This window comes from Convolutriloba macropyga, chromosome 6, assembly GCF_964194025.1.
Source record: "Convolutriloba macropyga chromosome 6, txConMacr16.3, whole genome shotgun sequence".
NCBI classification, from domain to species: Eukaryota; Metazoa; Xenacoelomorpha; order Acoela; family Convolutidae; genus Convolutriloba; species Convolutriloba macropyga.
The window spans coordinates 20,167,339-20,193,743 of NC_134473.1; the positions used below are offsets into that span (position 1 = coordinate 20,167,339).

The 26,405-nt window shown below is 34.2% G+C and overlaps 2 protein-coding genes across 3 annotated transcripts in view; one reads left to right on the plus strand and one right to left on the minus strand.

Annotated features, from left to right (window-relative positions):
* The window catches only part of LOC142341556 (transmembrane protein 145-like), a 56,146-nt gene that overhangs the window by 19,505 nt on the left and 10,236 nt on the right, over window positions 1-26,405 (minus strand). Inside the window, exons 1-4 of one of the 2 annotated variants that reach the window (XM_075392581.1) lie at window positions 16,311-17,350; window positions 12,196-12,391; window positions 6,690-6,857; window positions 6,061-6,253 (exon numbers count right to left, since the gene is read on the minus strand). In XM_075392581.1, the coding sequence (XP_075248696.1) occupies window positions 6,061-6,253; window positions 6,690-6,857; window positions 12,196-12,391; window positions 16,311-17,299 (1,546 nt within the window). In that variant the 5' untranslated portion in view covers window positions 17,300-17,350. Of the gene's footprint in view, window positions 1-6,060; window positions 6,254-6,689; window positions 6,858-12,195; window positions 12,392-16,310; window positions 17,351-26,405 lie in introns of those variants that run through there. The other variant, XM_075392582.1, reaches the window with a different exon arrangement.
* Window positions 1,357-3,090, plus strand: LOC142340848 (uncharacterized). The gene is made up of 3 exons (XM_075391589.1): window positions 1,357-1,816; window positions 2,200-2,386; window positions 2,829-3,090. The coding sequence occupies exons 1-3, from the start codon at window positions 1,673-1,675 to the stop codon at window positions 2,999-3,001; spliced, it is 504 nt and encodes a 167-aa protein (XP_075247704.1). The 5' UTR covers window positions 1,357-1,672; the 3' UTR covers window positions 3,002-3,090.

A 26,405-nucleotide genomic window follows, 5' to 3' on the forward strand; every position in this document is an offset into this window, starting at 1 on the left:
CCTTAAATTTGTGTTCGTGTTGGATATTCTTTGTTAAATTTGATGTTGCTAATATAGCCATATCTTCGATATTATACTTTTGCTGGATTCGAATCGCGAATGTGCTTTAATTTAAGTTGCACGCATACATTTTACGGGAAATGTTTAACCGTTTACATTGTTCTAATTTATTTCAACATTCGAGCCACTTTTCCAATGTTCATCATCCACTTGTCTGTTGTTGCTCATAATCTTTATTATTTATACTAACCAGTACATATGTTAATATTATCATAAATTTTTCACTGTGAAGATTCAAATTTTGCTCAGCCCAGGATATGTGGTACGGTTGTACTTTATTTTAGTTCATATTCAATAAGTTGTACTAAATAATTTATTCTTGTCCTTGTCAGACTAAAAGTCATCATTTCATTATACAAGTATTTTACCGCCGACTAAAAGGTCAATATTTCATATTGTTCACATCGCCCACTTTTGATTATTATTCATTCTCTTGAATCTTGTTACTGAATTGAGTTGCATTCAATCTAGTCTGTTTTGCATTAGTCAAAGTCCTATTGGATTTGAGAAGGAAATCCACTCTCAGTAATTTGGTCTGCATTCGCAACACGATTGCTACTAATTCTAAAAGTGGTAATCCACTAATTCAGTAAAAGTTGGATTCGCGCCTCGAATCCATTCACCTAAATCTAAGTGGATTAGTGACACAAAATTGTATCTCTACAGTCAGAGATATCACATCCTGAAATATGCTGAAAAGCACTGAAACTGAAACTTTGTCCGAATTGCCCCGAAAATTTTGCGCTGTACATTTCAGCACATTTCAGCGCATTATTATGAAAGGTTTTTGCGCTAAACTTTTGAAAAATCAGCGCATTTCTTACATAATTTTCGGAAAATTTCTCAACCCGGGAAAGAATTTTCGTTTTTGAAGTAAGCCGTTGAATCAACGGAAAAACCTTGCCTGCAATGTAGAAGAGCTGTGTAATGCCTTTTAAACGAATTTATATAAGAATATTAATGCTAGAGGTAATGTACTCCTTGTTTTGGGCAAACACCGACTAAGAACTATGTTAGTCATGAGCCTACGTGTTTTGATTTTCTGCAACGGATGAACTGGGTAATCTGTGATTGGTAGTTATATTACTTTGTGTTATTTTTTGCTGTTCTCCTCTTGACCTATCGGTCTCTTATTGGTCCTAGCATCTATTTGACATCATCCCTTCTATTTGTCACACAAGTAATAGATGGCTAGTATTACATCACATACGTTGAACTAGATTTCGAGAATTCAATGCCATGATTAATCACTGAACAAATGAAAGCTTGCATTTAGATAGTCCATGTATAAACCATTCTCGTTGACTTCAGAAACACGCAATAAAGCGAAACCTTGAAGACACGTTGCAATATTCGGTTACGCTTTGTCTCTCAACCAACGATAAGTTTAGATTTAAATTTGTTTTGTAAGTTTTTATTGCCATTTATATTTTGCATTCTGAACGACCAAACTTATTTGTTCACTTACCAATAAATTGACACAAAAGTCTGCTAGAGTTCTGATAAAACGTTGCAAGGGAACATTGTTCTTAACTCCTAGCACAAAATCGAAGCTATTTTTCTGTAAAATCTGACTGAGGTTTAATTATCATATCTATTACTCGATATCGGAATGTCTTCGGGTACTTTTGAGGAAAAATTTTGTCACGCTTGGACACCCGCGAGACCAGGAACCCCTGAGGAGCTACAAACAAGACAGCGAATGGCAGCACTGGTCGGAGTGGACACCAAGATCCAGGAAAAGATGGGATTCCAGGTAAATTCAATCCTCTTTGTGATTGCAGAATAGGAACAACAGTCAGCAATCTGATATAGGGCCAGTGTTGAGGATAGTACTAATTAATTTGCAAAGAAAATTTACTGTTGTTCTATTCTCTTCAAAACAAAAGATAAAATCCCGCGTCTACAATACAGCTCCCCCTTTGTAAATACGAGCTTGAATAGTTTGTCTAGAAAGAACAACAGATTTGCGACAATAAGTTGTCAGCGACATAAGAAATGAAGCATGATTAAGGTTCTTCATTTAGATCTACGCAGATACAGAAAAGCAACCATATTAGGTTTAGAAATGTGAAATGAAGCAAAAGTATCAATACTGTTGTATCAGGTTTAAACAAATTAGTGAATGTTCAATTTTAGGGAGGAAGTTTGATCGTGTGGCGAATGAAGCCCTCAGTGCAGAAACCAGGCCACTATTTCATCATACTGAGGCGGGAGCCCTACTTGAGGAACCTAACTGAGACTAGACTGGACGGGACTCCATGTATCAACACGAGAGAAGATGGGAAACAAGTGGAAACTGTCAGCTCATACGATGAAGCTACAGGTCAGTTAGCAGTATGAGAAACCTCCCGGATGTATGTGGCTGATGTTGTTTCGGAGTTAGCTGACCTTGTATGTTTCGAGGGAAGAGGAAAAGGAAATGATTGCTGAATCACTTAACATGCAAAGAGCTAGTACAGAAATAGAGACAATATCTCAACTTGTGAGACTTGGGAATTGAGCACTAATATTTTAGTACTTCAAGAAGTGAAATAACGGCGAACTTGCAAACTGGAATTTGCAAGATGCACACTTTTACGCTCTTATCCCTAATTTTCAACGGTGGAAAATGTTTCAATCTCGTCCCCATTTTTACCCGAAGAAGACCAAAAACCCGAAGAAGAGATTCAATTGGAAGCTGTATCTAGGATTCAACTTGGAGACTTGAAGTAAATGTAATCTCTATTCTTTCTACCGTAGTAATTCAGTTTTTGAATTGATTTTAGGTGAAATGACTACAATCCAAAAAGTCATAGGCCATGACTACCCAGAGTTTATAATCAAACGGAGAAGAGAGGGGGATAAACTGGTGATTTCCAACTTCTGCAAAGATGAAAAGGTGGGAGAGGATCTAATAATGACCACAGCTATCCAATCAGAAGAAGATGAGGCGTTGTGATGTAATCACTTGAAATAATATATCAAAATTTATTTTGTAAAGTACTTAAATTACGTAAACAACGATATCTATTCTAATTTTGTGGCAAACTGTTTTATAAGCTAGATGGATCGCAATTTAGTTTGGTTGTTGGAGAAATTCGAAGCAGCTATGTTGTGAAACTTTATGGTAGTCTAAAAAGTAAACATATTTTGCTACCAATATTTGTGCGAGATCAGAATAAAACTGCACTTCCTGAAAACTCGCCGCTAATTATTTGACATCATCGAAGTAAAAACATGCATAACATTTTTGAAGCAAGTATCCGTTCAGAGTCCACATGAAACAACGTATGTGTGTGAACAAGATTCAGCTGATGAAAATTCAAATTTCATTTAAGGTTTAAATCCGAGAAAAGGTGCATGCTCTAACAACGATCAGTAGTTTTGCATGGGAATACCCTTTGCAGTTTTGTGTTTCGATAGCCAGATATTACTCGGTTATTTCAAAAGGTAGAATATAAGTATGGCAGTTTGATCGTCAGAAGTAAAGAACTTAAGAACAAAACTATAACTCAACACTAAGTTGGGTGCTAAATTGTTAAACAAGAGAGTGGTCGACATGCTGACTTTTGCAAAAGAAAGATACCAAAAATTTAACGATTTTTTGGCAACAAAATGAAACCGTGAGAAAATTCCATCAAACGTTCTGTTCGATAAGAATGCTTTCAGAAAATTGCTCTGCTGTTGCTTTTGTTAATTTCCAGAACTTTGAAAAAACTATTACAATATTTTGAGCTACTTTCCAACTTTGAGGCAGAATACAGAACTAATTTTAGTGACAAGCAGCGCAAGATTTCTGGAACTGAAGCTTAAGTGCGATTGTTGTGAAAGTGGATATTCAGTGAACTAGCAAATCGTTACTTGTCTGATAATCATTTGGATTTTAATTTGTTTTTCAACATTAGAGATAAGATTGTTGGAAGTTTTGTTTATTCAAATTTTGCGAATTAGAGAACCGATTTTTTTTCATGAACATATCAACGGAAAAATATTTTTTACTACAGTGAATTGGGTTGACTGTTTTGCATGCTTGAGTTTGTAGCAGTTGAGACTTTTTTGCAGCAACAGACTATTAGAAACAATGTGTTAAATTTAAGGCCCTTAGCGCACATATTACTTTGGGCCTTGTATCCTGTTTTCGTTTTAGGATGTTCGGAAACGTTGTCTGAATAAGACACGAATCAACGTATGAAGTTGTCATATTTCATTACGTGCCAATCAAAGTAGCCCTTTTTGCACAATTGCGCAAGCTCTGTGTATTTTCAGAGTTTTTTATTCAAGCTCATATTTCCAATTAAACCAAACTAATCAATCAGTAGAGCTGCAATTTCTTCAGTCACAGCTGAATTCAAGCTAGTAGAGTTTCTTTGGGTTGATAAAAACACTCCGTGAGACCTGAATTTTTAGATGGAAATAGCTGAAGGTTAACTCTCCAGAAAACCGAGTGCAAACAATTTGTGCGCTGTGAACCGCCAAATCAGCACAGACTACTATCCAATATATTTTCTCTTGTATTGATGAAACTTCCGAAATACGGTAAGAGTTCTTGGAAGAGCGGAAAATTTGGGAGTTTTTGGAGAACAGAAATATAACTAATTGAAAGAGAAACAACAAGGAAATTAGTACGGTCCAAAAGCTTTTATCATTTTTTGGAAGTAACGTCAATTTTCAATAAGGAGACCAAACTTTGAAACACAAAACTATTGACAAGATTTCAGAATTTTTCAAAGAAATTTATCTAGATAAATCGGAAACACAAGTTTCAGTTTGAGATAATTAAATTCATTAGCTTCTCAAAATTTGATTTTATCAGGGCCATATTTTTCAAAAAGAAATGGCTCCTATGAAGTACACGAACGCCAAAACTTCCTACCTTTAACAGATGTCCTATAATGGGCAGCACGTCAGGATCTGATACTGATTTACAAAATGCGAAATTTGGAAGCAATAATTGCCGATTAACCGTTTCGGAACAATTGAAAGAAAACCGATAGAGAATTTTTATGACAATCGACTCAGATGCCATTCGAACTCTCTAATCAACCTATAAAAGCTGTTCAAAATATGTCTATAGGCTTCATGACGTGTTACTAAAAAAACAATTAGAACTGTTAATTGTGACGGGGTGAGTTGGTGCAAATGCGAACCCGATGATCCAGAGACGAATTCGCCTCGAATAGACGAGTCAAGCGAAAAATTGTCCATAAATCAAATTTTCTCGAATTACCGCGATGTGCCACGAAATGATCCGATAAAACGCGATAATAATTCGACCCAGTCTCGCCTTCGAAGTTTCGTGACTATAATCCCAATGTGCGTCGATTCGAAACTTTTATCAGACCATCTGCTCCAGACAAAAAATTGCAGCTATCGGATGCTCAGACAAGAAGTTGTCATAATTCGAAATTGTGCATATATGTGCGAAATGGCCCGCAAATGTGCAATTTAAGACAAGCATGATCTGATTGGAGAGACCGTGGTAGAATGCTCGACTACGATACGATCATCAAGACAGTGCGAAACCAACCGACTATGATCTGACAAAATTTTTATGCATGCTAAAATATCTTTCTTATAAAATGAGAAGTGAAATTTTATAAGAATTTTAAATTTTAAAAATTTTCTCTTAAATTTATAAGAGAAGTGAAAATTTAAGCGCTCACACTTGAAATTTTAGAGAATATAAAAAATTTTTTTGTTTCCAGCAGGACTATGAAACAGAATTAGTCAAAATATTCGAATTAAGGACTCGAATTAAAGGGGTTATGAATCGATTATGAGGTCTTATGATTCGACATTATGCGACCATGATTCGAAATAGGACGACAAAAAATATGGTCCAGACCATGAATTCATCGTTTGGGAGAATACCAACCCCCCCCCCCCCAAGAATTTAAGTTTCTGTTGATGTTTCCACCACCTCACCCCGGGTAGCTTTTTGGTACCATAGCGCATAAGAGCGAGCAAATATATTTTCTGAAACCGTCAATAATTTTTCTGAAGAATATCATATCAAACCTTGATCAATATTGGTGTCCTTGTATTGGAGTTGCCTCATGACATTAGTGGGCTGCTCCTGGTTGGAGGCTGCAACATTGAATATAGAAGTGAAGGAATTCTCCACCCCTCCTTTGAATTCCACCGGAGTGTCCATGTGAGGGTAGTTCCCCGACCCAGGCTCCCCGTCTAGAGATTCCCCATTCACCACAATCTAGATGATAAATTTCGAGTTATTGTCGCTGAGAACTTTTTGGCTCTTAATTTCAATTGTTCAAGCGGGGCACGCTCCCCTCTTTCTTGGGTACCCTCCCTCTTTCTATATAAGTTGCGATTGGTTAGTTAATCGTTCTGTGGAACATTTTAGATAACTGGTTAAGACATTTCCATGCACTTAATTATTTAGGGACTATTTAGTTGAACCATTATTTGCCATGGTTGTGGAATACAGCTTTATCGAAATCTTTTCGAAACAAAGTTTAAACAACTCAGATTTTGTGGTAGTTTATGTCAAATGAATGCTGTTTGTGGGCACACTTATCCCACTCTCATACCCAAATTTACTGGCGTAGTACGTGGATGGACACTCTTATTGTTTTCCAAGTAGAGAAAAGAATTCAGAGTTCAGAGCTGGAGTTTTCATGTAGTACCTGGTTGGTTCTGACGTGGTATGGGAAGTTCTTGTTGCCCTTTGAGGGGAAGGACAAATATCCGAAGAAGTTGTATGCAATGATGTCGATGCCTAGATCAACTGCATTCACAATCTTTGCCCTGTACCAGTCCTCAAAGGCTACCACTGCCAGCAGAATGGCAAGGAACTGAAAAGGGTTCTCATTAAAACTCAGAAACGTTTGCATATTTTCCGTTTGGGTCCCAGACTTCAAAATCGATTGGGTGCATGTTATTTGCACCACCCATGCATGCGCACGTGTCATATTTTTTAATTTATAGAGATTTACTATATAATTACACGTGTTCTGCATAGGTGCACATCATACTGGGGGATATCGGATTGGAGGAGGAGGGGGGGGGGGATTGTTTTATGGAATTTTACGGGCCGCAAAAGGAAGAGGAGCATATCCTTTGCTCTAGTAATACTTTTTTTAGTCTTCAAAATTTTTTCCAAGTTTTAGGAGGATCAAATTAGTATAGCTTATAAGGAACAAATAACTGTTAAAATTCTTCCAATTGTTCCGTTTATTACGTTGTCCCGCCAAATCGGTCAGTAGCCAGTCTCTATAAGCATCTCCAAACTTGTAGTTATTATTTTTTAAAGACGTAAATTTAAAAGATGGGAAAAATGTAGTCCCCGTATTAGGTGAAAATTGTTTCATCGTCGAATTGTAGGCGAATCGTTTAAAAGTCAGTATCTGAGAACTCAGGTTTCGGTGAACCAATTTTTGTTCAATTGAACCAATTTTTGATCAGTTACAAAACTCTCGGATCCGTTTGTGCCCCACTCCCACCAGTATGCTATGCACCCCCAGTTGTAGAACGCGTGGCATTATATAGTAAATCATTGCGTAAAGACATGGCACGTGCGTCGTCTGGGGGTGCAAATACTATGCAAGGAAAATATTCAAATGATATTCACATCGTAGAAAAAACTATTCGCCTTATTTCTGCAGTTAAAAACAACTTGTCGCATACTACGTTTCTTTGAAAAATACATAGAATCACTACTCGATGCTATCGCAATTTGTAAAAATGGCTTGGTCTAAAAAAAATCTTGTGCTAATGTTTAAGTATTACAAGAAATTACTTTTTCAAAAAAAATTCAAACCAAGTTTTAATACTCGGAAAATTCACAAAAAGTTCGGGTGATTTTTCGGCATCACTATGCGACCTAATAAGTTCAGTTAATCAAATTAGTATAGCTTATAAGAAACACAATAACAGTTGTTAAAATTCTTCCAATTGTTCTGTTTTTAACGTTGTCCCGCCAAATCGGTTAGAAACCAATCTCTATAAATAACTCTAATCTATTTATTAAACGTAAATTAAAAAGATGTCAAAAAATTTAGTCCCCGTACTAGTTGAAAACGAACAAAACTGACCATTCTTTAAGCTCAGTCCTCGAAAGTTTGTTATCAAGTTTCTGAAAAGGAGAGCCAATTGATTAAAGTAGGCACAATTTTGAATTAACCGTTTACCCAAAGGTTTCACATTCTATCATTTAGTAGCAAAGCAAAAATTTTTTAACAAAAAATTGTGAAGAACCAAATCGTAGAGTCCGCATGAAAAAGTTTTCTTTGCGCAAACTCACGACAGTTGGGAAAAACCAAAATAATGGTATCGAAATTCACCGAACTTTTACTTCCGAATCGGTTAAAAGTTAGTATCTGAGAATTCAAGTGTCCGTGAACCATTTTTTGTTTTATTGAACCAATTTTTTTCAAGTACAAATTTATCGGATCTTTTCCCCCCCTCCCACCATTATGCTATACAACCCCCCCTTAAAAAAAACTTGGCAATACATAGTAAAGTATTACTTAAAAATGTGGCATGTGTGTTGTCTGGGGATGCAGATACTATGCACCCACTAAGCTGGAGATACAAAAGGAAAGTATTCAATTTATCAGATGATAACCTCAGCGTAGAAAAGCTATTCGTCGTATTTCTGCATATAAAAGCAACTCACCGCATTACAAGTTTCTTTAAATAATACACATGAAATCTTTACTCAATGCTATTACAATTTGGGAACGTGGCTAGATCTAAGAAACACTAGTGATAATATTTTAGTACCACAAGAATTCCCTTTTTTCAGAAAAAAATATTAATCAGTTTTTAATGATCGGCAATTTTTTCAGAATATAATTTGAGAACACAAAACGTTCGCGTGATTATTCTGCAACACTATGCCACCTAATGTGTTCAGTTAATCAATTTTACTCAGCCATTATTGAGGTGAGTTTTGAGGTACAAAATCAGAAATTGTGATATTCGAAACACTCGGAAAATTTTTTTCATGGTATAAGATTTTTTTGCTGAAATTGAATCTTTTTAATTCTCATATTCTTTTTAAATAACGAAAGGTTTGCTTCCAGTAAAGTATTACGCTGAGAGCTTTTTATGTTTGAAAAAATAAAGTTTTGATTCTGAATTTTTTATATAAATTAAAAAATCATTGTTGCCAATAACTTCTTCAGCCAGTCACTGTGTATTCAACCAATTTCTTTATACAGTTTTCAAGGTTATAGAATTTTCCCTGCAACCCAAGAATTGGATTGTATTGGTGCTGTTTTTTTTTGTAAGATGTTTCACAAATTTTATGATTTTGATCTTTCAAAATGGGATAAACAGGTAAGGGGAAGTGGGCATTAGGTTTCGTTGGAGACCCAAAGTTGGTTTTAGTTGACTTCCAAGAGCTTAGAGTGTTACAACTGCTTAATTCAATGTTAAATGTCATTTTTAGGAGTTTCTGAGTCCAAAATGGTGCAATTTTTCACCTTTTGGTCATTTTTTGGGTTCTTAGATAGATCAATTTCGAATTGAATTAAAAGTTGATAAAGGTCTTTTGCAAGATATAGTTACTGTTTCCGACAATTTTATTTGGTATACATATTTGGTACTGCGCTATGAAAAATTTTGCATTTTTTATAATTTTTTATTTCTTTTTTTGGTTTTATCCAGCCCCAGGGGTCAAGGAACCTCCTCTGAGTTTTAACAATAGCTGATGCACGTTCTCTACAATTTTTCAATTTTTTTTATGAAATCTGCACTTTTTTCAATTTTTGTTTAAAATGTTTCTTTTGTTCAATTTTGCTGCCTCAGAGGCCAAGCAAACTTGTTCTGGCTTTGATAGTATAATACTGCATAGTTGCTAAGGCCAATAGAAAACTTTTCCGCATTTTAACTTCACAATTTTTTCAATTTTTGAAGAGTTTTCGCAGGTTTTCTGAAAAATTTTGTCAAGTTCCTGGCTTGTTGATTTTTTTACCAGTTAAATTTTTTAAAGCTTCAATTTTGGTTTCTGAATAGCTCTTGAGACATTGAAATGGTTCTGAAGAAATTAACATCGCAAATTTTGGCAACTTTTAAAAAAAAATTTGCAATCGGTTTCATTTTTTTGAAATTCTTTGTCATTTTCAAAGTCTTTCGAGCTTTAGGGGCCATTGAATCTTGTTCAGCCTTTTCAGATGGGTTACTTGGCAGATTTCACAGACACAAATCTGGTTTGATATTGCGAAATTAAGAAAATCCTTTTCAATTTTACTTAGGTATTTGGCATATTTCTCTGTTTTCTATCTTTCTTGGCCAATAAACCTCTTTCAAGGCTTGTACGTGGATTAATGGGTGTGTTTAAATGGATCAAATTTGGCTTTAAAGCGTCACGAGTTTAAACAAAAATTATCTTTTTGTCTAACTTGTCTGATCTTTTTAGTTTCTCAACTTTTAATATTGTTTTTCTGTTTTGGCTGGCTGTTCAGTTGGTCATCTGACCAGGTATAGCAGTTTTATGTGTTTCATTCAGTTCTTTGGATTGTATTTCAGGACGTTTCCCGCTATGTTTTTTTTTAAATGGGGGACTCTAAGCTGCCTGATTGGCTTTCCTTAAATTTGTTCAGGCATCATTGGGTAAAGAATCAAAATAGGTATTACAACAAAACATCAAAACATCGTGGGCCATGTAATCTTGGGAATGTTGTAGATAATTTTTTAAAAAATGATGATAAGTAAATAGAGTAAAAAAGGGAGTTTGACAGATAAGCAAACAAATAGTTTTTTGTGCGGAAATTTAAAAGGATATAGCAATGCCAAATATTCTGTATGTACATATTGACGGTTCAATAGTTATGCACAGTAGAAGAATAGGAAATCAAAATTAACTTGATCAAAAAATGAAGGAAAGGCGCTAAACTGATGAGGCTGGTAAAACAAAAATTGTATTCACTCAAAAGCCTGTCTTATGATGACAAAAATTGTTACCGAGGTGCATCAATGATACGGGGAGCAGGAAAACTTTTTTCTATGATTACTATTTTCATTTTTTTTAAAATGGTCAACTAGTTCATCTCATGGCTGCCTCATTCTTATATCTAAAAGAAATTTATAGCTGGAAAGTAAAGTTGTGATCTTTTGAACAAAAAAGCTAGCGATCTGAGCCAAGTTACACTTATGCAACTTTTTTTCTTGTGGCCAGAGACTACAAGTGGTAACTACAAATGGTTGTGTAAAAAAGATATGATTTTATTATATTAATTCATTAAAAATCACTAACCAACGGTGAACGAGTGTATTTTGTACCCGCCCAGATGAAAGAAAAAATTAAGCAACGGTGCAATTAAAAGTGTATTTTGAAAAAAAAATCACACTCATTGCAAATATTGCAAGTAATGCGGATCAGAATGTAATTACAATTTATTTTCATCATCACACTTTTATACCCATTCCCAGTATATAGGAGTGGAATATGTATTACACCCTAATCCCTGCTAATCAGAGGTTGTTTAAGGTCGAAGCTTCGACCCAGGTGGCCCCCTTCTGAATTGATAAGGGAGCTTCTTGGCTCTTTCTATATCCCTTGTCTGATTTTTGTCATCGACCTTAGAAAGAATCGATGAAGTTGAACCTTTTTTACGACAGAACCTACCAATTAAATAATGATTTTGAGAAGGTATTTGTCAGAATTCTATGGTTAGAAATTCACATTGTAACAGAATTTACGGGTTCTGGATCTCTTTTTGAACGCAAGAAATACTCGACAATGGTCTGAACTGAGTCTGATCAGAGGCGGTTTGGAACGCACGGAAGAAAGATAGTCTGACCAGAGGCCACTTTGTGGGCACAAAACTCTGGACAGTGATCTGAATTGAATAATTGAGTCAATTTGGATCGCGCAAAAGTGTGCACAGGTCTTTGGGTTAAGCATGAGCTATGGTTACACGAAATTTGGGACATTGTTTTTGATTGAGTCTGATACGAGGTCAATTTGTCTATGATCTATTGATCAGAGTTGAGTTCGAGCGCACAAAAGTTGATCAGAAAGTACTTTGGTCTGGGACTGTCTGACTGATCACTTTAACTGAGAGGTCACTTTGGCCTTGAACCTCAACCTGGGGTCCCATTTGCTAGTTTGTAAAAAAATAATAGTTTTAAAAATTGTACCACATCTATATGAGGAAGCAACTTTAAAAGGAGAGAGAATCTCACCGTGAGAAACAGCCAGAGCCCGTATACAATGGTGAATGGGATGTAGAACTTCTTCTTCTCAGGGTATCGAGTGAGGGTGCGAGAGACGAATACAATCAGGGCTACCAGAGCAAACAGTCGGAAGGAGGCAGAGATCATGCCTGGAACTGAGTCGTACATTACGGTCACCACTGCTTCGTCATACGTCGCCAAATGCCTGAAACGCATCTGTGTCGAAATCAGACAAAATTCTCCCCCCGCTATCAAAGTTTTTGAACTCATCCGCCTGTTTGAACCCCAGGTGAAACCGGATGGTTATCTTGTATGAACATACAAGACAACTTTGTTATATTTTATTTATATTTCTTACGGTGAAAAGATTGCAATAATAATGCATTGATCTGTAGAGCTTTCCCCGACCATTTTTGGACGATTTCCCGGCTCTTTCGACGATTTCACCACCAATTTTTGTCGATTCCCCGCTATTTTTGACGTTTTTATATAAGCCAAGTCTAATTGCACGTCTTGGCCAAGACTTGCATTTAGACTGGAAGCTGTAAAAGTGACATGATCATAGCTCTGAATCATTACTGATATAAACCTTCAATTATAGACATGCCGTGCACTGATACCGACTTGGTGGTAGGTCCTTATTATCAGATGCAGTGTTAGCCATTAATGTTCACACATATCTTTACCGCTATTAAAACATCATTTATAGATAATCATATTCAACATATCAAGTTTAAAGTTCCCGCGGTTGATAAAAGTCAAAGGTCTTTATCTTACTTTTATACAGACCAAATATCTTGTAAATGTTGCCGTTTTTCAAGAAGAGACAAATAAACTGCAAATTTCTGAAGTTATTCACGTGTACCTATAACTGATTATTAGAATTCATTTTTTGGATTTTTGAATTGATAATTGTACCCGGTAGAGATGAGACCAGGCAAAACCTCGTATTTGTTTTAGACCACCTATCCAAATAAGCAAAACGGAGTGTTTTTTCCAGCACCCATTTCTTTTCAAATTTGATAAGTTGAACAAGAAGACTCGGTAAAAAGCGTTTGCACATAATGTTCCGACTGAGCTCAACCACTTTTAGGACTTACTTGTCTACCAAATGAGGAACAGATAGAAAACTTGTTCATAAGTAATTGGTGTATTCATTTAAAAGATGGGTTTCAGCTCAAATTACTGTACAAATTTAAAAGTATCTTACTACTGGTCCAATGATACCAGCACTTAATGAGAGTAAGAGACATGAGAGAAACAATATCAAAAGAGACAACCAGCTTTACTTCCTATCAAAACTCAGTGCCTACATATTTTTTAAAAAAATCTGTGGGAAAAGTCGAAAAGTATCAGATAAAACTAAATTAAACCAAATGATTGTCATTTTACTGAAAACGTTTTGTGTTTGTTGGGAGTAATTAGCAAGAACATGAAAAACGAAAAGGGCAAAGTTGAAAAAATGTTTATAATTTTTGAAAACGGTTAATTTCAAAGATATGAAAACCCTTAGCTATCACCCGAAATCAGAGAATAGCCTCTTTTATACCCGATATGAGAACATTGAGACCTCTAATTGCCCAATTTGTGTTACGAGTACAAAGAGAACAAATACAGACAAAAACAAAAAGTCACTTAAATTTTGCCCGGAAACGATGTCGCAGCCTATAAACTCAAAATCCGTCAACTGAGGATATTACATATAATCTATTGCTTCCTCTTTCAACACCTTTTTTATGCGACTAATAATTAATGTGGCTATAATGTGAAAACCGGACAAGACAGCAAAAAGGAGAACTCAATATTTAACAATTTTACTAAAACGCTGTTGAAGCTAAAAATTTGTCTCCAAAGTTATCAAGTATTTTCATTGGACTTTATTTGCAGGCAATTCTAATTTGTCAAAAATTGAAACCAGAGTTGAAATCGTTCAGGTGATTTCAAATCAAATTTTAATTTCAAAGTATACGATATTAGGCAATTCTTACATTTTAGAAAGTACAGCACGCCATTACAATCCGAATGTTATTTAAATTGTTAAATTCCACAGTTAGACCCCACGATGTAGTTGTTCTTTCTATTGGTCCAATAAAAAGAAAAAATTCAAGTGTTACCGAGTCAGCTGATTTGACCAAAAATTCAAAGTAGTTTTAATAATAGAATAATTCTGGATAGTTATCGAGTTGTATGAGCGTAAAACCATTACAAACAATTCAAAGGGTTAGATGGTTTCTTCAATAGCTTCTCTGACGCCCATTTAATCACTTGATTATTTAGGCTCAGTCAAAGCACAACAAAAAAAATCAAACGCAGGCAAAAGTCAAGAATTCTCTAAAATAAACTACGAAAAAACTTTTATCGGGGCCATAAAAACCATTAATTTTAATTCGAAACATTTTTTTCAGATGAACTGATTTCAACTCGAATGGAACCTGCTATTAATTGAACATTCAAATGAAAACATACCTGCCTGTAAATGTGATAGAAAAAATTGCGAAGAATGTTTTAAATAGACACAACATGCAATTCGAATAATTTTTATTTCAAAAATCAGCGAAGAGACCAAAATTGGCCTTGCTATTACTGCGCGGCTTTTAAGAACACTCCTGTTGTAATTAACTGCTCAATACTTTTTTGGTTAAATGAAGATTTTAATATATCTAAAAAATAATGAATGGATTTTTATAACTATTAATTTATTTAGCGAAAGACTGCTAAAATGTTAGATCCAGAACACTTTTTAGGAACCAGTTGAAGGAAAAGGCTTATTCGAGTAGGCAAAAATCAAAGTTCTATTGTCTGTGATGCCATTCAGACTGTACAAAGCCGAATGAATGAGCATATTTGATGCCAATCATTATGGAAAAAAAATGTCGAAGTTAGACAAGGTTTTAGCCAAAGCAGTTGATAAAAACATGACTGCGACTCTTTTTTAGTCTTTTATTAAAAAATCAAATAGACTATCGTTAAAATTTTTATCATGTTTTTTAGCAAAAATTGTTTGAAATGTCAGCAAAAACTAAAAAAATGTGAACAAAACATCGGAAATTAGGCAAACGTTCACAAAAATTTAAACTTCCATAGCTCTTTGCAAAAAGCTAAAAAGCCAGAGAAATATTTTCTTTCATCGGAATAATCATCAGAGAAAAACTTTATCGAATCGGCTAAACCCAATGCCAATTCAAAACCTATGTAGGCTGTGAAAAAATTTTGGAACAACCTTGACACTGTTTTCAAAACATTGTTTCGAAGACTGAAAACCACAGAAAAATCTAGTGATAATAGCAAACAAAAAAGAACAGGGTGGATCGGTGATGTACATTGGCACATTTTATTCGAAGGTCTTTATTTTAAATTAGTTTTTCCTCGTGCTATCCGAGTGTTCTTGGAAAGCACTATATAGTCCTCTCAAATCCCACTTTCTTTTCAGTAGTTGGTTGCTTGGGCGGTACAAACCTGCCGACACGTTAAAATACTCTAATAACTATCCGCACAAGAGTTAACGGGGCTGCGAAACGTTTTTAGTGTTTACTGTCCCAAAAAAGTTTAAATTTTCGGCCACTGGGCTGTTTTGTACATATCAGATAATTATGCGTTTGGGAGCATATTTTTCTCTTTAACTGACAGATGCAATTTTTAGCCTTTTTGTTATTTTGCTGTTTTAGACGCCTTATGTTTTGTGCAGTCTTTTTCAATTTTTTAACTATCAGAAATTGTATTATTTCATTTGATGTAAGCCTTTCTTGTGGTTGCAATAAACTCTGGTTTAAATGGTATCAATATTAAATTGTCTTTGTTTTTGAGAAGTGGTCAAATTAGACCAATTTTAGGCCTATTTTTGTATCTTTGAATTTGAATCTAAAAAAAATTTTGTTAACTGCACTTTTCTAAACGAGCTTTTTATACACTTTTTATATCTTAAATTTTTTTCATCAAGTTCTGTTTCCTACAGTTGACACCTGAAGTTTTAATAGGCAAGTTTTTACTGAAATAAAATCGTAATTTTGCATTTTTTTTACATTTTTTGCCTTTCTGAATTTTTTTGAGGTTTAGTGAGTTTCCTGACCTGTTGTTATTTACCAAAAATCAAGGAAATAAAACATCCCGATAAACAAACATCTTACCATAATGATGCGGTTGCGTACGCAATTGCGTATACTACCAAAAAACCAACCAAGGTAAACTTCGATTTCGAAGGAAGTATACTTCGTGTTACATTGTATCCTTTTGCAAGCAACACAACCATAATGAGCAATATAAAATATGCAATGAAACTGAATGCAAAACCAAGTCTTTTAATCGAAATTTGTTCATAGCCTTGTTGGTATGACCAATAAGCGCCAGTTAAAATTACCCAAGAAAGTAATTTCACACTCAAAGACGCAACGTAAATTTGGTAGGTCACGTGAAGTAATTTCTTCTGATACAAAATACAAGCACAAGTTATAGCATATACCAGCATAACTGTGAACACAATAACAGCAACGATGTCCATTTCAAAAATATACCTTTCGTCGAAAGAAAAGTGTTTCTGATAAGAATCACCGTTTGTAAAACTAATTTTGTACTCCATCAAAAATGTGCCTTGATTATCCGAGTCGCAATTTGCGACCACGAAAAACCACCAGCGAGGTCTTTGAGTAAATACACTGCGGGAATTTTTGCAGTAAATTGTTTCGCTAGAACTGACCCGATAACACCATTCGGAGATTCCGAAGTTACCCTCTTGCAAAGAGTAAGTTCTGGAAGGGTCCAGATATAATAACTGATAACGTGATAAATAACCGGTTCCGTTTGCCATTTTCTCACCAATTTTGCGTTTACAGTTTAAATTTGACTTGTATACCGAATCCCATTGTTCTTTTGTGTCGTAGTACAAAACTAGAGCTTGACATCTTTTAACTGTGCCATCTTCTTTCGGGCAGTAATTGTAGGGGTATCTTAGTTCAAACGACCATTGATTTTGACTTTCAGCAAAGCAGAATTTGCCCAGAAACGCCCAATTCTCAGACGATGCAAATGTCCCCTCAATTATTTTACTTGAGCAAGTCTTGGTTGATAAATGAATACAAACAATAGTAAATAAAAGACAAAAGAAATTACAGTAAGCCATTTTAGTTTTGTAATAAACAGCAACCGTCTGTATGCTACAAGTTAATGCAGCTCTAACTTTTCAAGTTGAGAGAATTTTTTTTAAATGGTTTTAGTTTAGATAAGTGCTGTTTTTTGACACAACGTCAAATGATAAAATCTCTTTAAAAACTGCGTCACGTAGTTCAAATTTTCGGTGGCGTTGTTTACAAAGAAAAATTAATTGAACACTTTGAATCTTTTCAACGATCTTATTGAAATTAAAAATGGATCTTGTTATTCAGTGTGACGGTTGATATTGAAGTATCTCAAAATCAAACAAGTTAAAGCAACGAAATTCTTAATTAAAAATTTTGTTGAACTCAAAATCAAATTTGTGCATACCCAGAACGTGAGTAATTTTTCATAGGGCTAAATAAAAAGTTCTTTCTGCTAATTCTTCGAGAGTGCTTTTCATCAGCCCCAATAAACATGCAGTTGCATGCGACTACTGAATGCAAATAATACAAAAACAAGGAAGCTCATGTTTGCTCATAATGGACCGACCTCGCTCACCCTATTTTCTACTTATTGTCTTCCCAATGAGGAAGAGTTAGAAAACTTTCAAAAATTCGCATTTAGTTCAACAAACCACTAAATTAAAAAATTATTGCCGCATTAGAGAAGCAATGAAACTTGCCATTAATGAGAATACGAGAAAAGTATGTCGAACGACTACGAAAAAAAAACAGTCCAAAGTTGAAAAAAATAGACAATTTATAAAAAGCCGTATCCCAGCCGTTAAAAATTATAAGCAATTTAATGAGATTATGGAATTATTTTGATTTCAAATTATTTGAACGCCTATATTTCCTTCCCATTATTGTGATGTCGAGGCAAGGAAACAAAAAACCAACCTTAAGATGGGAAAATAGACACAATCGGTAATGAAAATGCGTAATATGAAAGTCAAGAATTCATTAGATGAAAAAGAAACCGTTATGAGGATTGATCTGTTGCTCGCTAGAAAAAGGATATAGCCTGTTCTTACAGATACTAAGCGTCTCATTGACAGCCGTAGGATAAAATTGTCAAAGCTCGAAAGTCGGTTATTCGTTTAAAACAGAAATTTTCAAAAAGCCTAAAATTGAGTCATGAGACTACAAAGGCAGGAAAAACACAAAAATTTAATTAAGGTTTACAAAAAAACTTTGTCGAAACCATAAAAACTGAGCTCATGGTGGAAGCCCATCTCAGTAGCTAACCTATTAAATACAAAATTTGCGAAAATATTCTGAAAATAGATTGCGCCTCAACTCAATCAATTTTTTTTATCGTAAAGTACCTTGAACAGAACATAAATGGTCTTGCCATAGCTGCGCTTTCAATTAATTGTTCCAAATACTTGCGACATAGATAACAATGCAATGAAATGTTTAATTTAATTTAAGAAGACTCTTGTGGGAAGCGAAAGTTAAAATGGCTATGTTTTGGACTTAGAAAGATTATGTTAGCAATTTTCAGGTCTTTGCTTCCTTAAAACTTTAACAAAGTGGGCTAAAGGAGGGCAACTTTGGCGACATTTTTTAATAAAAAGATCTGAAATTCAAAAAATTTAGCAAAAGTTTGAGCTAAACAAACTCGGATTAAACCATTAAGTAACAATTATTCAGCCCTGTGCTTTCAAAAATTGAAACATTTTTCAGCAAATTTTGGCAAAATCTATGGAACTTGTAAACAAAAACAACGGTAATCTGCGAATGTTAACAGAATACTAAACCTTCATAACTCCTTGGAAGAAAGAAAACGGAACTCAAAAAAACCTTTTTGTTTCCATATTCTACGGTGGACGGGCTTTTAAATGATACACTCACAGATCTCTACGATGAATATATCGGTCGGCCAAAATTGACTGGACAAAAAACCCATTTGAGTACATAGTTCCTCCCTCCCTCTAAATGGGGGCCATAACAATTTTTACAGGAAATTTTTGCTGTGCTAAAATTGTTTTCCCCAACTTTCATGATCACAACTTTTAGTTATTAAATATGTTCTTTCTAATGTTACAGTTTTGTGTCGTCGTTAGCAATTCTACATCGCAGAAAAAATACACACTGCACTGAAGTCAACTTGACAATTTAACTAAAATAATGAGAGAAAATTAATCTAATTTTCTGCAGCGCATCAATAGAATGTATGCTTTGTATCTAAAAAGGAGTTGGAACTTTTCAACGAGAGCCCTTTTGTCATTAAACACTGCGGAGGAGAAAGGTAGATTTGGAAAACAAGGAATGATAATTGGAAAAGAAATTATCGTTGAAATTCTTTTTTCTGAAAATTTTTAGTTTCAAGGTTCTCAAAATCTTTTGCTCAATGTCTTCTGAACACTGCTAACTATTGAGGACGTTCCAATTTTGATAGCATCCATTTGACGATTTTAGAAAACGAAAACTGTGATGATAAAAATCTGAAATTAGTTTTGCCCTTTTGGATTCAAAATTCCAAAAGTCTCAAAAAGACGAAAGAACTAGAGAACTAGTTGGATCTCTATATTTACAAAGCAGTTTTTTGTGGTCAACTCAAAAACAGATACATCAAATCGCTTCAATTGAAATCAACAATAAGAAGGAAAACTTCACAAAAATCAGGAAAAAATGGAAGACTTTTAAATATGCGCAACAAAATCTATGTGATACTGGAATCTATGTAATACCTGGAATGTATGCTATTTTTCATACATATTGAACTACTACATACATCAAGAAGAAAAATTAACCTCTCTTAGTACTTTTGTAGTGACAAAATCCCCGATGCGCTTTCGAAAAAAGTCATGTTCTTGGGATCGAGGCAAACGTGTCCCACATTATTGATATTTTGTGCCATAATTGACCATAAGTTTCAAAGTCGGCAAAAAAATTTGCAAAAAAATTGACCAAGCTTTTAAGTAATTTTTTTACCATTGAATTAGCTGGCACAATGGCTGCTTTCTGATGATTTTTCAGCCATTTTCAAGTCCATAAAACAAAAATTTATATTACACTATAACTATCTATTATCTTGGATATACAAGAATTCTGCATACACTGGAAAAGTTTATTGCTTGAGTTAAATGGCCATTTTTTTCTGCATGTGAGAGCTATATGTTTTCATAGAACAAAAAATGTGATATAAGATTTTTAAATTCCATTGATGAATCACTCACAAAAAATCGTGGCTAACAGATTAAAACCACGTAAAAAAGTTGAAAATTGCTTTTATAGAGTTATATATGGTTCTATTAATACTTTAGATTGATAATTATTTCTGTTTTCTTGGTGATTTTTAAATAAAAAAGATACCTTTATGGGTAACAAGATAATTCTGGCAGGAGCTAAATTCGAAATTTTTGAGGATTGGTTTAGATGCATATTTTTTTGAACAAGGAAACATCCTAATTAATGAAAAAATAATTTGAGAAGAAATAAAAAGCGTCACTTGACAAGTCTTACAGTCTTTGATGTCTTTTTTTCAAGTTTTTGCGTTTTTTGTTTCGATGTGTATGCAATTTAAATATATAAGTCAAGAATAATTTTTTCATTATTCTAATTTACACTTATAACTTTTTGGCATCAATAAACTACAAGTCAAGTTTTTTTTAAAAAGTTTTAGAAAATGTTAATCTTGCTCCTCTGATGTTTTCCATGATTTAGGAAGAAAGATATAGAAGTTAACAAGGCGGCTCGTTAATGTGCGTTCGCACATGATGTTCCGACCCGAGCTCATCTACATTTTTGACTAAAATGTCAACCAAATCAAGAGATAACAAAAATAGATGTTTGAGTTTAAAACAATCGTTACACATTCTATCTACTAATTGAATTACTAATGCCATGCTTCATTACAGCACCAACGTGACCTGACATTGAAGAGACTAGAAAAAAAATAGCACCAACAAAATTTTGGCGGCAAAAAATGAATATCTAAATTTAAAAGCACCTGGTAACAACGTCAAAATGCAGTCAGATAAAACCTTAACTACACAAGTTTACCTTTTACTAACTATACAGCAGATGAAAAGTTTTCTTAACGAGACTAGGTAACAAGCCGACAAAAAGAGCGAACAGTGAGGCGAAACTTAAAAATTAATCAACATTTTTTGCACCAAGAAAATTCAAAAATCTTAAAAAACATTGGTTTTTAATAAAAAAATCCTTGATAAATTACTAAAAAGTCATTACAAAACCAAAAGCACCCGTCTGTGGTCAGACTATGCCATAGAAACAAACTAAAGAGAAACTCAAAAAATTACAAACGATTTGCGAAAACACAAACCTTTGCTACCATTAAAATCAATACCTATCATCTGAATATGTATTTTTAATTCAGTTGTTATTTCTGCTATTTCAGTTGAAGGATTTATACTGAAAGATTAAATAAGTTTACTTGGGCCACATTTAAAAACCATTGGGATCTGTTATTACGCGATTGTTCTGAAGGAAGAGAAAAAGAAACGCAAAAAATGGCCATTCAATAAACGTTCAGAAAAACGAAACAACAGTGGCACATAATATCAATATATATGTTATTTCTTGAAATACACGAAATTCGATGGGACATCTGATTGATGAATAGAAGTTAAATTTGACGAAAGGAACCTATTCGCTATATACTGAATGTTTCGAGCAACATCATTCATTCAGTCCTCAATTACAAGCCTATGAGATCTGTGAGCAATTTACGGCTACCTAAAGAACAAAAACAGCGAATTCAGGAAAAAAAATTGAGCGACAAAAGGGTCGAAGGCATTAAAAAAATGAACTTTTCACTAAACACTCTTCAATTTTAAATTAATTTTTCAGGAGCAATGGGAAAACCTTTTTTATCAATATAATTTCAAAAAATCAACAAATATAAACAAATACATTAGACGCACGAAAATTGCGGGAAAACACGTATTATCAACGCCATTAAATTCATTAGCCTTCAACGGAAGCCAGTATATACAATAAATGATGCCTCGAGGGGACAATAAGTTTTTTTGCCAATCGTATTTCATCAATAAGACCTTACAACAAGTTAATGACTATGAAAACAACAACAGAGAGAGGCAAAAACCACAAATTCAGTAGAAAAGTGCCTGAAGAAAATGTCGAAGCAACTCAAATCATAAGCTCTTCCCTGAACACTTTATTTATGATCCGTTGAACTTCTTCCCTAAACCAATAGGGACTCTCAGCAGTAAGATGATGTGATAAGATTTCAAAAGGATCGAAAAACAAAATAAAGTACCCAAAAAAAATATGAATTCTCGTGGCATTGATGTTTTAAAACTAATAGGTAGAAGATAAAACCGCTAACCAGATTAATTTTGGCTATAGTAGAACGGAAATGGATTCTGTTAGAACCAACAATGACCAAGAGTATTCACGAAAAAAAATTAGGAATGGTTGAATTTCAAAAAAGTTTCGAAAAATTATTTTTAAACCCTTAACAGCCAGTAAACTCAATCTTTCATCGGAGCTCAATGACGATGCTCAGATATAACCCATAGGGAGGAAAATGATGTCTGTCATGCATAGATAGTTAAAAAGACATCACAATAAGTCTTATGACAGAAAACAATAACAAAAACAGCAAAAACTAAAATTCAGTAGAAAAATGCGAGAAGAAAGTGTCGAAGACAATTAAACCATTAGCTATTCTCTGAAAACTTTCTCTGTGATCCACTGAACGTCCTCTCTAAGCCAATTGGATTACAATAATCTTTGGATAATGTGATAAAGAGTTCAAAAGTGACCAATAATTCAAAAAATCCAAAAAAAAAATTTAAAAAAATTGAAATCTTTGTCATTGAAGTCATATAACCAATAGCTAGAAGATAAAAGAGCTAAACAGAATATTTTTAGTCGCAGTAAAAAGCAAGTGGGTCCAGTCAATACTGAAACTCACTAACAGTTCAAGAAAAATTTAGGAATTGTTATTGTTCAAATAAAATTTTCGAAAAATGATTTTTATTTTAACAGACATTAAATTCAATAGCTTTCAACGGAAGTCAATAAAAACGCTCAAAGATGCCCCGGTGGCAGTACATTTATGTTTGTCATGCATAGGTATTCATTATGAGATCACAGTAAGTATAATGACTATTAAAACAACAAAAAAAACAGGAGAAAACCAAAAAATCAGTAGAAAAGTGCAAGAAGAACGTGTCGAAGCCATTTAAACCATAAATTTTTGTTTAAAATTTTTATTGGTCATCCACAGAACATCGTTTTTAAGCTAATGGGAACTGTCAATACTTGGATAATGTGATAAGATTTCAAAAGTAACCAATAATACGTAAAAATCCAAAAAAAATTTTAAAAAATTGAAATTTTTTGTCATTGAAGTCATATAACCAATAGATAGAAGATAAAACCGCTAACCAGTTTAATTTTGGTTGCAGTAGGAAGGAAGAGGGTGCTCTCACCCCTGGACTGACTTACAATTCACTATAATAAGATTATGATTCTTTAATATTCAAAAAAAAATTCGAAAAATTATTTTTTAAGTCTTAACAGCCATTAGCCGCCCCCTCAATGAAATAGACATGTTCACTTAATGCTCATTATGGAACATATTGCACTGTTAGTCAATGAATCCCTACCATAGGACTCCAAAAAAAATAGTAAAACTTCAAAAAGAAATTCAAAATTTCATTCAAAATTACGAAAACTCAGAATCGAAGCCAAAAAAAAACATGAGCAATTCCTTGAAAACGACAGTTTTTGTTCATTGCGCTTCATTCGACTATAAAGGAGTTTTGTCATTAATAGAACGTCGATATAAAATGTGACTTGTCTCTAGGTGACTTAAAAAAGCAAAAAAGAGAAAAGTTTTATTAAAAAAAGGGCTCTCAATTAGAGTTCGATTTTTTTTTGATAGTGAACTTCCCTATGAGACCAGAACTAGTCTTTCTATCGCCTTGCATTCAACTTTTACGAACTCAAAATTTATTCTTTTTATAGAAATTTGAATTAATGTTTTCGTAAAAAAGATCTTAGTTTGAAGAAAATTGTACTAAAAGTGAACAATCATGCTAAAGATCCCATTGTTCACACAAAACTTCAATCCTCGATAACTCCTCGAAAAAAACGAAATTCAAAAAAATCTTTTTACTTTTGAATTCTACGCTGGACCAGCTTTTTAATGATACCACTCACATTTCTCTACGACGAATATATCGATCGGCCAAAATTCACTGAACAAAAAAAAAAACCCATTTGAGTATATAGTTCCTTCCCCCACAAGTGGGGTCGGAACAATAAATGTTTTAATGAAGTTATTGCAAGCGAGATTTATCATTCCAAAAGGAGTTTTCCCTAGAGATTAACAACTGAAACAAAAGATTTTGTTCTCATGACTTTAAAACTCTGATAAAAATACAATTATTTATTGGAATATTGTAAAACAAAATATGCACACTTTAAAAAAGTTAGCTAGCAGCACAAAATACGTTTGCATTAGATACTCGTGCGTCGAGCTTCGAATTGGTTTCATTTTGATTACTGTTGCGCATTCTTTTCAAAACTATTTTTGAGAGAAAGAAAGTCACTTTTTTGTCATTAGCAACAATATTTGCGCCTCAAAAAAGAACAAGAAATTAGACTTGGTCGAGTGCAGCTGTTCCAAATTTGGTGTACGGTTTTTATAACTTGGTTTTTTTTACTTTCACCCAGTGTCAGATTAAATTAAAATGATGTCATTCAAAATAGGATTGTATTAAAAAGTTTTTCTGCTGATCTAATTCATATATCAGCAGACAAATAGTCAATGAATTTTGCGGCAACATTCTTATTCAAAAACGGCTTGGCTCTAAAAATGAACTTATCGGTTTAGAAATTATCGAGTCTTGGTACTAATTAATTAGTTCATTATATTTAAAGGACATTTTTTCAATCGTTTTCAAACTGTATTGTTCCTTATTTCTTCTAATCTTTCCCAATTTGTTTTGCAAGAATTGATTGTTTCGTTAAAAATGTGTGCTATCACTGCTCATTGGGCGAGAAAAAAGATTAAGATATTCGAATTCCTTAGTCATCTGGAAAGAGTAAATTGTTTTGCAATAAGCTTTGTGGCTGACTTTCTCGGACATTGAGACTGCATTGAGCCAACCAAATGCAAACTGATGACAAACCAGCGAGGATGAAAAGTTCTGTCAACAGAAAGCAGAGCTAGGAGTTTCATTGTATTGGAAACTAGTTCCAAAAAAACTCCAAAAGGCTCGGTAATTCAGGGTAAAAAATGAACGCACATTTGGCTATGCTTCTGCAGATATTCATCATATTTCCTCTCTTCACGATTTGACAGAGCAAGCTGAAACTTCCTCCGCATCTATATCTAAACTTCTCGCCGCATCTAATATGAAACTGGGGGTTGCAAAGGGGAATTTATGATTACGTCCAACGAAGCCCGTTTTCTTGCAGGCTATCTATGCAGGAAAAAATTCCTCGGCCGTGAAATATTCTCAGAAATCAGATTCTTCTGTTTGCAAACGGATTACAATTTACATTAGAGCAGGCCGAAAATATTTTATCTCTAACACAATCTTGCATCAGTATCACGTCATTAAGACCATGACAAGCACCGGTGTAGTCAAATAATGGCCCTTTCCTTTCGCCATCCACATCAAATAATGTCACTTTCCTTCCGCCATCAAATAATGATATTTTCCTTCCGCCATCAAATAATGGCACTTTCCTTCCGCCATCAAATAATGGCACTTTCATTCCGCCATCAAATATTGGCACTTTTCTTACGCCATCAAAAAATAGCACTTTCCTTCCGCTGTCAAATAATGACACTTTCCTTCAGCCATCAAATAATGGCACTTTTCTTCCGCCATCAAATAATGGCACTTTTATTCCGCCATCAAGTAATGACATTTTCCTTCCGCCATCAAATAATGGCACTTTTCTTCCGCCATCAAATAATGGCACTTTCATTCCGCCATCAAATAATGACACTTTTATTCAGCCATCAAATAATGGCGCTTTCCTTCCGCCATCAAATAATGGCCCTTTCCTGTCGCCATCCACATCAAATAATGTCACTTTCCTCCCGCCATCAAATAATGACATTTTCCTTCCGCCATCAAATAATGGCACTTTCCTTCCGCCATCAAAAAATGG